At 37.1% G+C, this 12,711-nt stretch overlaps 1 protein-coding gene across 5 annotated transcripts in view; it reads left to right on the plus strand.

The window, feature by feature from the left end:
- The first annotated feature begins 1,000 nt into the window (after window positions 1-1,000).
- Window positions 1,001-12,711, plus strand: part of unm_hu7910 (un-named hu7910) — a 36,181-nt gene continuing 24,470 nt past the window's right edge. For 2 of the 5 annotated variants that reach the window (XM_067400271.1, XM_067400269.1), the window contains exons 1-5: window positions 1,001-1,141; window positions 8,756-8,905; window positions 10,211-10,282; window positions 10,704-10,796; window positions 11,604-11,639. In XM_067400271.1, coding sequence (XP_067256372.1) covers window positions 1,102-1,141; window positions 8,756-8,905; window positions 10,211-10,282; window positions 10,704-10,796; window positions 11,604-11,639 — 391 coding nt within the window. In that variant the 5' untranslated portion in view covers window positions 1,001-1,101. Of the gene's footprint in view, window positions 1,142-6,102; window positions 6,238-8,755; window positions 8,906-10,210; window positions 10,283-10,703; window positions 10,797-11,603; window positions 11,640-12,711 lie in introns of those variants that run through there. The other 3 variants (XM_067400270.1, XM_067400272.1, XM_067400274.1) reach the window with 3 other exon arrangements.

A 12,711-nucleotide genomic window follows, 5' to 3' on the forward strand; every position in this document is an offset into this window, starting at 1 on the left:
AGTTCAAATACAAATAGATCTTTCGGAACATTCAAATTGGCGGAAAATTTTTCATGACGGAAAATGACGTAGTTTTGGCATGAATTTAGTTTCTAAGTCTTATGATTCAAAAGTTTTTAGCGTAAACATGACTTTTGGACAGTTGGTGGCGCGAGAGGGAATGAGTAAGAGGCTCTAAATTTGCTGTGGTTAATGTTCAGACTGTCCTCTATCTGTGTGCCAGATTTCATCATTTTCTCAGTCTTCATAACACCTCTAACAATTCGGACAAAACATTATATTAACCAGCTAATGTTACCTTGGTAATATATTTAAATCAGTGTTCAATACACACACGTCACATTTTTTTAACCTAGCAACAATGTACAATGCCAACGAAAATACAGTAAAACACTGACCCCTACTGGGCAAGTAGCAGTTCCACAACTGGTCTAATATAATATACAGTATTGAAAACAAGTATGGAATCAATGTATTAAATACTTTAAGAGGTAACTTTCAAAACTATTCAATACCCTGTCAAATAGTATATAATCAAAAGATTTAAAATCTAAATGACCAATAAATGTGAATTCTGCTGAAACATTATCCCACCATTTCTGGAACTGGAAAAAAGTCTGAAATGTCAGTTAAAACCGATTCTATAATCTTTCCCTTGAGTAACAACATTTCACTGTACTTTCAATACAATAACAAAGATTGCAATCTTATTTTATTATAAACTTCTCAATTATTTATGGGAGATTCTTTCTTTACAAGTCGGGGAAAAACAAGTTTTGGATTATTTCTGATAAGAGTTAAAGTGTTAGATGGTGAAACTGTGTGAAAACGGCAAAGAAATAAGATTTGTTAAAGTCTGTGACTTGAATGAAATCCTCAAATGACGTTAATATAAGAGTGATTGCGAAACTAAACTATCATCCATGTGTGGAAAAGGGAACAGTAGGTGGCGGAATGAGCCCATAGTACGGGAAACGCCAATTCTCCAAAGAAGAAGAAGAAGGAAGAAGACAAGAAAGATTTCTGCACAAGAGAGTCATGCAGAACTTGTAGAGTTAACCAGTCCTTGACCAGTTCTTCAAACTCTTCCCTTCTGTGATCATGAAGCAGAAGAAAACTGCTCGCAGCCAGTCAAGAAAAGGTAACCTTCATTCGGATCTCGCTTCATACAAACAAATTGTTCCTTATGCGGAGCAAATGCTTTCATTTTTCAGCATTATTTAGATAATAGCAGAACAAAACGTTGTTTATTGCGATGAAATAATCAGTGTGTTATTCATTCAGTAGTGACAGTAATGTTTATGATCCAGAATGGATGGATTTAAAGATAGAGGCTGCAAAGATTGAAAGCTGTGATACTCTCTCTTTATGCCTCTGACTGGATTGCAGTTGGAAGATCTCTTACCAAAAAGTACTGCGGCACTGTTATAGTAGAGTGGTATTAGATAGATATGACTACAAGAGCATTCACATGGTACTCCAAGGTACATCAACTATGGTACCTAAAAATGTTGTTTTTTAGTTAAAAAGACATGCATTATTGATAAAGAGCGTAACATTTCTTTAAAGTTCTGCAGTGATTTCCCTGGTGTAAACAGTAGGGCTTTCACACTTGAAAAAGTTAACCCTGGGTCATTTAAAACCTGGGTTTTCTTGTTTCATGTTTCACACTGCTCATAAATTACCCGGGGTTAACAGTTAATCCTGGGTATTCATAAACTGACGTTTCACACTAAACCCTGTTCTGATAGCACACGTACATCTCGGAGACGTCTATTTGATGTGCATTTTTACATCTGTGTTTACTCATCATCAATACGTCTATAGGACGTTTCCTGTCAGATGTCAAATAGACGTTTAGAAAATGTCTTTAAGATGTTTATGAATTAGAATGTATAAAACTGACATCTTAAAGACGTCTGTCAGATGTTTGTGAACAGCAGATTCATTCGAGATGAAGTGATCTTTAACAGACATCTTACAGACGTCCTTTTTGCATATTTGTGGTGTCTGTGTCATTGATTGGACAAACGCAGTGTGCGACCTGTTGGCACACGTACGTCTACAAGATGTCTGTTAAAGATCACTTCATCTCGAATGAATCTGCTGTTCACAAACATCTGACAGACGTCTTTAAGATGTCAGTTTTACATACATTCTAAATCATAAACATCTTAAAGACGTCTTCTAAACGTCTATTTGACATCTGACAGGAAACGTCCTATAGACGTATTGCAGATGAGCAAACACTAAAAAATATGTCTTCCAGATGTAAACACGCACATCAGATAGACATCTCCGATATGTATGTGTGCTATCAACCTTTAAAGGCTCTAGCATTGTGCGAGTTTATACTGAATGGACTTTTCGGACTATACTCTGATGGCACACATACATCTTAGAGACGTCTATCTGATGTGTGTGTATTTTTAGTGTTTGCTCATCTGCAATACGTCTATAGAACGTTTCCTGTCAGATGTCAAATAGACGTTTAGAAGATGTCTTTAAGATGTTTATGATTTACAATGTATGTAAAACTGACATCTTAAAGATGTCTATCAGATGTTTGTGAACAGCAGATGCTTTCCAGATGAAGTGATCTTTAACAGACGTCTTGCAGACATACATGTGCTATCTGGGTAAAAGTAAGAATGCCTTCTCTCAAATTGTTACGTTTTCTGTCAGCATTTTCATTTTTACTCTCAAATGATGAATTTACTGTACTACTGAATGGACTTTTCAGACTATAAAGTAAATAATAAACTGGTCTCTTCACTCCAATTGTTGCATTTCCTTTCACCATTTGACATTTTTCCTCATCAAATGCTAAAGCTAGGCTACTGTTCATACAACGTGCTGTATTTCCGTGACTGTCCAAATCACAGGACTATGAAGCACACGATTGGCTGTTGGTTTGCCAAGCATCTTGTCATAACATTCTAACACCACTTTGTTTCACACTGTACAAGTTTGGCACTGCAAAACGGGGGTTAACACCACTAAACTCTACAGAAGGGCTTTTCACACTTCGCTTAACCCTGGGTTATTGTCGTTCTAAAACCTGATTTTAACCCTGGGTAAAATAACGTTTCACACTTGAGGGTTTTTCACACTGCGCTTAACCCTGGGTTATCACTGTCCTAAACACCACTTTTAACACTAGGTCAAATAACCTTTCACACTTGAGGGCTTTTCACACTGCGCTTAACCCTGGGTTATCACTGTCCTAAACAACACTTTTAACCCCGGGTAAAATAACGTTTCACACTTGAGGGCTTTTGACACTGCGCTTAACCCTGGGTTATCACCGTCCTAAACACCACTTTTAACCCTGGGTAAAATAACGTTTCACACTTGAGGGTTTTTCACACTGCGCTTAACCCTGGGTTATTGTCGTTCTAAAACCTGATTTTAACCCTGGGTAAAATAACCTTTCACACTTGAGGGCTTTTCACACTGCGCTTAACCCTGGGTTATCACTGTCCTAAACAACACTTTTAACCCTGGGTAAAATAACGTTTCACACTTGAGGGCTTTTCACACTGCGCTTAACCCTGGGTTATCACTGTCCTAAACACCACTTTTAACCCCGGGTAAAATAACGTTTCACACTTGAGGGCTTTTGACACTGCGCTTAACCCTGGGTTATCACCGTCCTAAACACCACTTTTAACCCTGGGTAAAATAACGTTTCACACTTGAGGGTTTTTCACACTGCGCTTAACCCTGGGTTATTGTCGTTCTAAAACCTGATTTTAACCCTGGGTAAAATAACCTTTCACACTTGAGGGCTTTTCACACTGCGCTTAACCCTGGGTTATCACTGTCCTAAACAACACTTTTAACCCTGGGTAAAATAAAGTTTCACACTTGAGGGCTTTTCACACTGCGCTTAACCCTGGGTTATCACTGTCCTAAACAACACTTTTAACCCTGGGTAAAATGACGTTTCACACTTGAGGGCTTTTCACACTGCGCTTAACCCTGGGTTATCACCGTCCTAAACACCACTTTTAACCCCGGGTAAAGGAGTGTTTCACACTTGTAATTTAGAAGCAAGGTTTTTTTTACCCGGGGTTATGAAACTCCGGTGATAACCCTGCATTGCGCTGCCAAACTTGAATAGAGACTAGGGCTGCACGATTAATCGCATGCTATTCTCACGCGCATTTCGTCAGTAAAGCCGGTTCCCTGATTACCGCTAAATCACAATCACCTGCTTTCAAATGAAGCGGCATTTAATAGACTGAGCCGTAGATCACTGAAAAGCCACGCAATATCGCGTTCATATCGCAGATGAATCGCCTGCGATAATGAACGCGATATTGCGTGGCTTTTCAGTGATCTACGGCTCAGTCTATTAAATGGCGCTCCATTTGAAAGCAGGTGATTGTGATTTAGCGGTAATCAGGGAACCGGCTTTACTGACGAAATGCGCGTGAGAATAGCATGCGATTAATCGTGCAGCCCTAACAGAGTGCATTTAGGCCATGACCACGCTGGGGGGGAAACAATCCAACCGTCTCTATTGATTTTGTATTGCGTGAGGCTGTCTTCTTGTCAATTGCCTGTATCCACTTTTGTGTCCTTAAACGCTCGTTTTTTGAGTTGACAGCTTATAAAACTTCTGGGTTTTTGCTTCTGGGGTTTTAGCTTGTTTTCTGTACACCTTGTCACATATCAGCTCTTAGATATTGTTCTGTTTTTTGTTTTAAGTCAAAAATGACAAAGAGGCAGCCTCACGCAATACAAAGTCAATGGAGACGGTTGGATTGTTTTCACCTCCGGGGGGCGTGGTTTTCAGATTATGATGCGTGTCGCTCTGTCTCTATGTTACAGCTAGACACTTTGCAACAGACAACCAATCGCGTACTCATATTACTTTGGACAGTCACAGAAACACTGCATTGTATAAAAACAGTCAATTCAGCATTTGAGAGGAAAAATGTCAAAAGCTTCATTCATGTTTCATTCTTACCTTTATAGTCCGAAATGTCCATTCAGTATAAACTCGATAGTACAGTCGGCAAAATGAATATGCGCAATGCTAGAGCTGTAAACAGGTCGCGTACTGCATTTATCCAATCAGTGACACTGACACCGCAAATATGCAAATAAGAATGTTAACCCAGGGTTTAAGAATGCACAGTGTGACCCAGGATTAATTGTTAACCCCGGGTAAATTAAGAGCAGTGTGAAACGTCAAGCAAGATAACCCAGGGTTTAGACTGACCAAGGGTTAACTATTTTAAGTATGACATCTTATTACAACATACAGATTACATTATTTCTGTCATGACAACTCTCTTAGTGTTTGGCATGGTAATGGGTATGACAATGTTGAAATAGTGGGTCTTGGCAGAATAGATCTGCTGCTCTGCTGCTGCTGCAGAGCAAGTACAGGACTTACTACTGCCAATACATGCACAACATGCTGCTGTGAGCAAGTAAGACATGCTGCTGCTGCTGTACAATATAGTGTACATGAATTACCCGCAGCAGATCTATACAGGTGGAGCTGGGGAAGGTGGAGGGTTTCTGAAAGCGTACTGCTCTGCTAAGGCAAATGCTACCCATGTATTTGAAAATTTAGCAAGCAAACTCATTGGCTACTGATACAGCAGGAACCAATCAGCTGTGCCCTATAGAAAATGATGTGGTTGCAAGCAGGTTGAGTTGAGTTTCATGAGAGAAATTTGTATTTATCACCTAAATAAAATCTATCACAAAAGTAAACACACACAATATTAATGCTTTTTACTACTTAAAACATACATACCAGACTGGTATTTTCATAAAATTGTATTTTACATTTCTTATCAACATTTTTCATATTTTATTTTATTTTGGTTACATTACCAGCATTACCAAATTGCAGCCAAAATACAATGTTGTAAAATATGCTGGGATAAGTTCCCTACAGAATGATGAGAAATGGTCGGATGAAAACTTAGACCTAGAAACGTTGGGAGGCGGGTTTAGTGAAGGGTCAATTGTGTGTGTGTGTGTGTGTGTTTAGCTATAACTGTTGTCCCCATATGAGGTCTAAAAGAGGGTGTGTGTACAGCAGCACTAAAAATACCCAGGAGGCAGTGCATATATCGTGTTGCAGCTAAACCAGTGAGAAGTGCTTCATGTGAGCAGAAAAAAGCTTTGCTTTTCTTTTGCAGTTTTGTTCAAAAAAACTTAAACCCACAAGGATGGGAGAAGTCAGTGTAGACGGAGCCGAAATGACAGGTAGAGTCTGTTGTGGTCAGGCGTGGGGTGTTTTGCTGGTGTGGATCAGATACAGTGTAATGTTTCATACGGGGTTGTTGAACTCAGTGCTGAAGTCTGAAGTTCATCTCGTGTGTGTTTGTGTACTGCATACTTCTTAAAGTGTGAGCTTGTGTAATTGTTAATACTGTTATGGCATTTGCAGTTCATGCAACATTTCATTGTAGTTTTGCGTGTCACAACTCTCTCTAGCCTACTGTGTTGTTTTTAATACGTTAATTAATTTCATTTAACAGATGTATGTTTGATATTTGCTTCTGTTTGGACTGACTAATCATTGCGATACTAATTACTAAATATTGGCCTTGTCAACCTCATGAGGTAATGCCCACATGTATGTAGCCACTCCCCTTTTATGTTTGGGCTAAAAAATAGAGCCGGTTAGAGGATGATCACATGTCTGTTAGTGCATTTAACATACAGATGACCTTGCCAGACAGGCAAGTGTAATACAATCCTTATGTTACTTTTTTAACCCTTTGTTATTCGCCTCTGCGACTGAACCATTCCCTGGAGCTTTTATTTCATTGAATTTTTGACCTCATTTCAGGGTGTTACATGTACTGTCAAAGAATAAGCCAGAAGATATAGTATTACCAATTTTTAAAAAGGATATCTCCGTCACGCCAATTGTCACCATTTACTCTCCTCATGTCGTTCCAAACTTCTAAAACTTGAGGTGGGTTGATACTAGGGTTGCAAAATTCCGGGAATTTTCAAAGCGGGAAACTTTATTAACGGGAATATATGGGAATTTATGGGAATAAACAGGGAATTTTCAAAACTGCAGGTTAGCCTATAACAGGGTATTAAATTTAGTTGAAAAAAAAAAAAAACATCTTGCAGCATAATTTTGGTTAAAACAACCAGATTTAATCCAATTGCAGTTGAATTTTTACCCTGACATTCACACATCACATGACTCACTGCAGGGCTATTGAGGACACACCCCCTGCATGCACTGTGCATTGCCCCAGTCCATAACATGCTCATTTGATCAAAAATACAGAAAAAAACTGTAATATTGTGAAATATAACTACAATTCAAAATAATGGTTTTCTATTTTAATATACATTAAAATATAATTTATTTCTGTGATGCAAAGCTGAATTTTCAGCATCATTACTCCAGTCTTCAGTGTCACATGATCCTTCAGAAATCATTCTAATATGATGATTTGATACTCAATTATCAATGTTGGAAACAGTTGAGCTGCTTAATATTTTTATAACCTGTGATACTTTTTTCAGGATTTTTTGATGAATAGAAATGTAAAGAACAGCATTTATTTAAAATATAAATATTTTGTAACAATATACACTACCAGTCAAAATTTCTTTATTTATTTTTAAAGAAATTAATACTTTTATTCAGCAAGGATGTGTGAAATTGATAAATATTAAAGTGATATTGTTAGAAAAGATTTCTATTTTTAATAAATGCTGTTCTTTTTAACTTTTTATTCATCAATGAATCCTGAAAAAAAACAGTTTCCCAAAAAATATTCAGCAGCACAACTGTTTCCAACATTGACAGTAACTGAGTATCAAATCAGCATATTAGAGTGATTTCTGAAGGATCATGTGACACTGAAATAAATATCACATAACAACTGCTGCAATAAAAATATTTATTTTACATATTTACTAAATTAGAATTAAATGAATGTGAAAAAGAAATTTCATGTTATGACCAAACAAAATGTTTATATTTATGTTTGTATGTGATAGATTACATGTATAAATATTATAAATTGATATAAATTTCCCAAAATTTCCAATTAATTCCCATAAATTCCTGTAAATTCTTGTTAAGTTTCCAAATTGGAAGTTCCCGTGGAAAGTTTCACGCCCCGGAAAAATTCCGCCCCCTTGCAACCCTAATTCATACAGGTTTTTAGATGGCTGACACTGTGCCCTAACCAGACACAATTTGTCGAACGCGTCACAACTACAAGCCTGTCAAAAATCAATCAAAAATCACAGCCAATCAGAAGGGTGTGTGGGTGGAGTCACTCTGAAATCACTGCTGAAATGCTTGTTTTTGTTAAAATTACAAAAAGTTGCTTGGGAAAATAGTACTAAAGTCATTTATATTTCTTTATTTTTGGTAAAGATTAATTGGTAATTGGTTTTGCCATTTTAATATAGTCACGGTACACTTTTCCTGTGACTATATTCATAATATATCTTGGCCTTTTGTAACTACAATAATTGGCTTTCGTCATTGCTTAACTATAACATTTTTGAAAACGTAGTTTCTTATTCAAGTTCTGCTTTCAGATTTTCATTCTACATTTAAGGGCTCAATATATTCTTTTTTGTTCTTCGCGTAGATGTAAAAAAAAAGTTTAAAAATGCGTGTTACCTTTAGTTCATATTCAGGTTGGACAGATACAGTAGTTTGTATACTCAACACTATTGCAACTACAACACATCTAGTATCTGATTGTGTGTGTGTGTGTGTGTGTGTTCTCAGAGCCTCCAGTTGCAAATACAGCCATTAAGAGTGAAAAGAAGACAGAGGGAAACTCTTTCTTTAGCTGGCTGTTGGTGCTCGCTTTTCTGGGCGCTTGGTTGTCCGTGGGTGTCGTGTGGTTTGACCTCGTTGACTACAACCGTGTGCTTGGTAAGTACTTTTGAAAACCCTCTCGCAGGGTTGCAGACTGCTCTCTCTTTATCACTTAAATGATCCATGCAGATCTGTGGAGTGTTTAATTCTTAGGGAAAGGTCAAATATATGTGTATATGTGAGATCTCCATAAAGAGGATTTGTTTTTTTCTATCAACACTGCTGTTTTTTTTGCTTTTGTTCAGCCAGTTGTGCACAGGAATGGGATGTTTTTCTGAAGGGTTACAGAAAACAGACTCTGATTCACAAATGAAAACTGAATGCATACAGCACTGCATATGAGACACAAAATTCCCCAGAATCCATGGACTTTATTAACGCGGCCATATGATGCTTTTTCATTTTTTTCTTTTTCTTTTAGTGTGTTAGCTCATAGTCTCCCACAAATGGATTTATTCTAACTGTGAACGCTGATCTAGACCTGCCTAAAACGCCTCGATACAGGAATGACTTCCGCAAATGCCAACGTCACAATGTGAAATATTAGCATATTTAGTATATTAGCATATTTATTATATAGCATATTAGTGCTCGCTTTCTGTGTAATTCGTTCACAAGAAAAGTTATTGTTTTTCATGAGATTTTGTGAGTACTTCATACTTCACCTTGACAAAATGTATTTTATAATGTTTAATATTTATTCAAAAGTGAAAAACTATTACAGGAAATGGCTAATATATGTGCAAATAAATGATCTGTTATAGTGGTAATTAATGTCTTTTTATTTTTACAATCAATGTTGGATTTCTTGAAACATTTGGTTTTACAAATGGGGACAATCTCAGAAGAATGAACAAATAATGTTTGTGGTCATCACATTAAAAATAGCATTTGAAATGCTGGAAAAAGAAAGTTGCGTGTGTGTGTCTAATTACAGACACAGCGTTTCTAATTCAAACGTTCCCATTAGCTTTGTCTTTATTGCAATCAATAAAACTGGTTTACTGGCAAATTAGGTGATAACTGCATTAAAATATAAATGCAACATTGATGGTTTTGTGTCGATGTACTGAATGACAGATAACAGTTCACTGGAAATGCTTATCAAAAACCAGGAAGTAACCGCGCATATGGTCAATTGTAGTGTTGTCATGTCGCGGAGACGCTGTGTGTTTGTATGCGAAAGCAAAACCCCATTGTTTGGCCATCCGAAAATGGGTGAAATTAGGAATCTGCGGTTAAGATTTAGTTATTTATAACGAGCAGTACAACTCAAAAGCTGTAGCTTGTGCCCTGTGCAAACAGGGTCTCCTTACACATATTTGTTTAACAATCTTTTCTTTTATCTCTGCTCGATGAAAGGCACACTTGGAGGAGTATATGATGCTGATGGCGATGGAGACTTTGATGTAGAAGATGCCAAAGTTTTGTTGGGTGAGTGCGATTTTATTTGTGTATGTGTTTTTTCTGTCTAAGGTGCTTACCCATATGAAGTTGTATTTCCTTTCTCTATCTCTGTTTTTTCGCACGCACACACAAAGACATTTTCAGACATGAGAGGAGGATGTGGTCTAACCACAAGCTTTTCTGTGCTACTTCATACAGAAATGTTTCTGCTTTTAAGGTTTGCTATAAAAAATTAGCATGTAACTAATTGGTTTTGCATCTCACTTGGTGATTTTCAAAATGGTCAGATCAGCAAGTAGGATGCACATGTATGTCAGATAAGTGTAAAGTACTTGTCTTATATCCTGTGGTTAATAACGGCTGTGGGCCACATCGACTGGTGATTGTCATTTATGTGTGTGTGTCTGTCTGTTTATCGGTATCATTCTTATAACTTTCTCCCCTTCAGAAAATGCTACTGTGGCTACAAAGGAAAAAACCTTAAGAAAGACTGTCACGTCGGAGGGAGAGCGTATCCAAGCAGCCCCTTCCAAACTTACTTGTAAAGATATTTTGTGGCTTTCACGGACACTGCTGTCCTTTTTCATTTGTCTCTTGTGTTTGCTTGCTCTGAGAAAGCTGCAACAAGATGAGTTGTAGCGTTTCTGTGACGCTGGCATGTTGGAAGGCATCCATTGGTGTGTTGCTTGAGGTCTTTGAAGAAGCATTTCATTCTGACCAAGCATGAATGTAGTGGATTTATTAATTCTATCATTGATAATTGACCTTACAGTTGGTTTAATTTTTAAGTGGATTTAAATCCCTGCATGGTGAGGTCTTGATATAGAGATGGTTATCTGTGTGTGATGTTGAACCTTTTAATCTTTCGAAACAACAAGTATTTAAAGCCTTCAATAAGCTAAAAACACCCTGAGAATTTTCTTTGTGCACTCATCAAGTTAATACATGTGCAAGTTATTGCACTGGATTGACACCATATTTATGGCAGAGAAAATGAATGGAAGGCATAGTTCACTCAAAAATGAAAATTCTGTTATCATTTACTCACTCTCATGCTGTTCCAAAAGACTTGCAAATTACGATATTTTTAATGCTCTCTCTCATCATTTCTGTCCATCCATTGAAAGTCCACACTTTCAAAATGTTCATAAATGATGTTCAGAGCACATTAAATATGGTATGCAGAAGCTCAAACTTGATGCCAGAGAATCAGAGATCAGTAAACAATATTGGATTGCTGTTTTAGTGGAGCATGTGTTCACTAACTTGTCAGTTACCACAATTACAAAACTTACTTCTAAGCAAAAGTGCAGGTTGTCATTCACTGTTTTACCCTCTTTCAATACAGATGAGAAACCTAAAGAAGTGGGGTTAAAAAAAGAAGGTACTTAGCATGAGTTCTGGTGATACTACCACAATAAATTAGCTTCCTTGCAGCTTTTTGATAGCATGCTTTAATTGCAATATATATTTTTTTTTTCTGTTGTTTTATTTATTTATTTTTTGTATACTAGAGTGTTGAAACTGTTATAGTCTTTAGGGATACTAATACTAAAGCAATAGTTTACCCCCAAATGATAATTATATTATGATTTACTAACCATCATATTGTTCCAAAACCCTTATGAATTCTGTGGAACACAGGATGCTTATTATATATTTTTTTTATGTATGCGTCTATGTTTGTGTGTGTGTGTAATTACACTATATGGACAAAAGTATTGGGACACACCTTGTAATTCTTGAATTCAGGTTTTTCAATCAGACCCATTGCCACAGGTGTATAAAATCAAGCACCTAGCCATGCAGTCTGCATTTACAAGCATTTGTGAAGAAATGGGTCATTCTGAGGAGTGATAGGATGCCATCTTCGCAATAAGTCAGTTTGTGAAATTTCATCCCTGCTAGATATTCTGCTGTCAACTGTATATGGTACAAACCCGATTCCAAAAAAGCTGGGACACTGTACAAATTGTGAATAAAAACAAAGTGAATACAATGATGTGGAAGTTTCAAATTTCAATATTTTTTTCAGAATACAAAATAGATGACATATCAAATGTTTAAACTGAGAAAATTTATCATTTTAATGGAAAAATAAGTTGATTTTAAATGTCATGGCATCAACACAAATCAAAAAAGTTGCTCAACTGTCTTAGGTCTTCTTTGTCGCATCTTCCTCTTTATAATGCGCCAAATGTTTTCTATGGGTGAAAGATCTGGACTGCAGACTGGCCATTTCAGTACCCGGATCCTTCTTCTACGCAGCCATGATGTTGTAATTGATGCAGTATGTGGTCTGGCATTGTCATGTTGGAAAATGCAAGGTCTTCCCTGAAAGAGACGACGTCTGGATGGGAGCATATGTTGTTCTAGAACTTGGATATACCTTTCAGCATTGGTGGTGCCTTTCCAGATGTGTAAGCTGCCCATGCCACACGCACTCATGCAACCCC

Source organism: Chanodichthys erythropterus, chromosome 11 (genome assembly GCF_024489055.1).
Source record: "Chanodichthys erythropterus isolate Z2021 chromosome 11, ASM2448905v1, whole genome shotgun sequence".
In the NCBI taxonomy this organism is placed as follows: Eukaryota; Metazoa; Chordata; class Actinopteri; order Cypriniformes; family Xenocyprididae; genus Chanodichthys; species Chanodichthys erythropterus.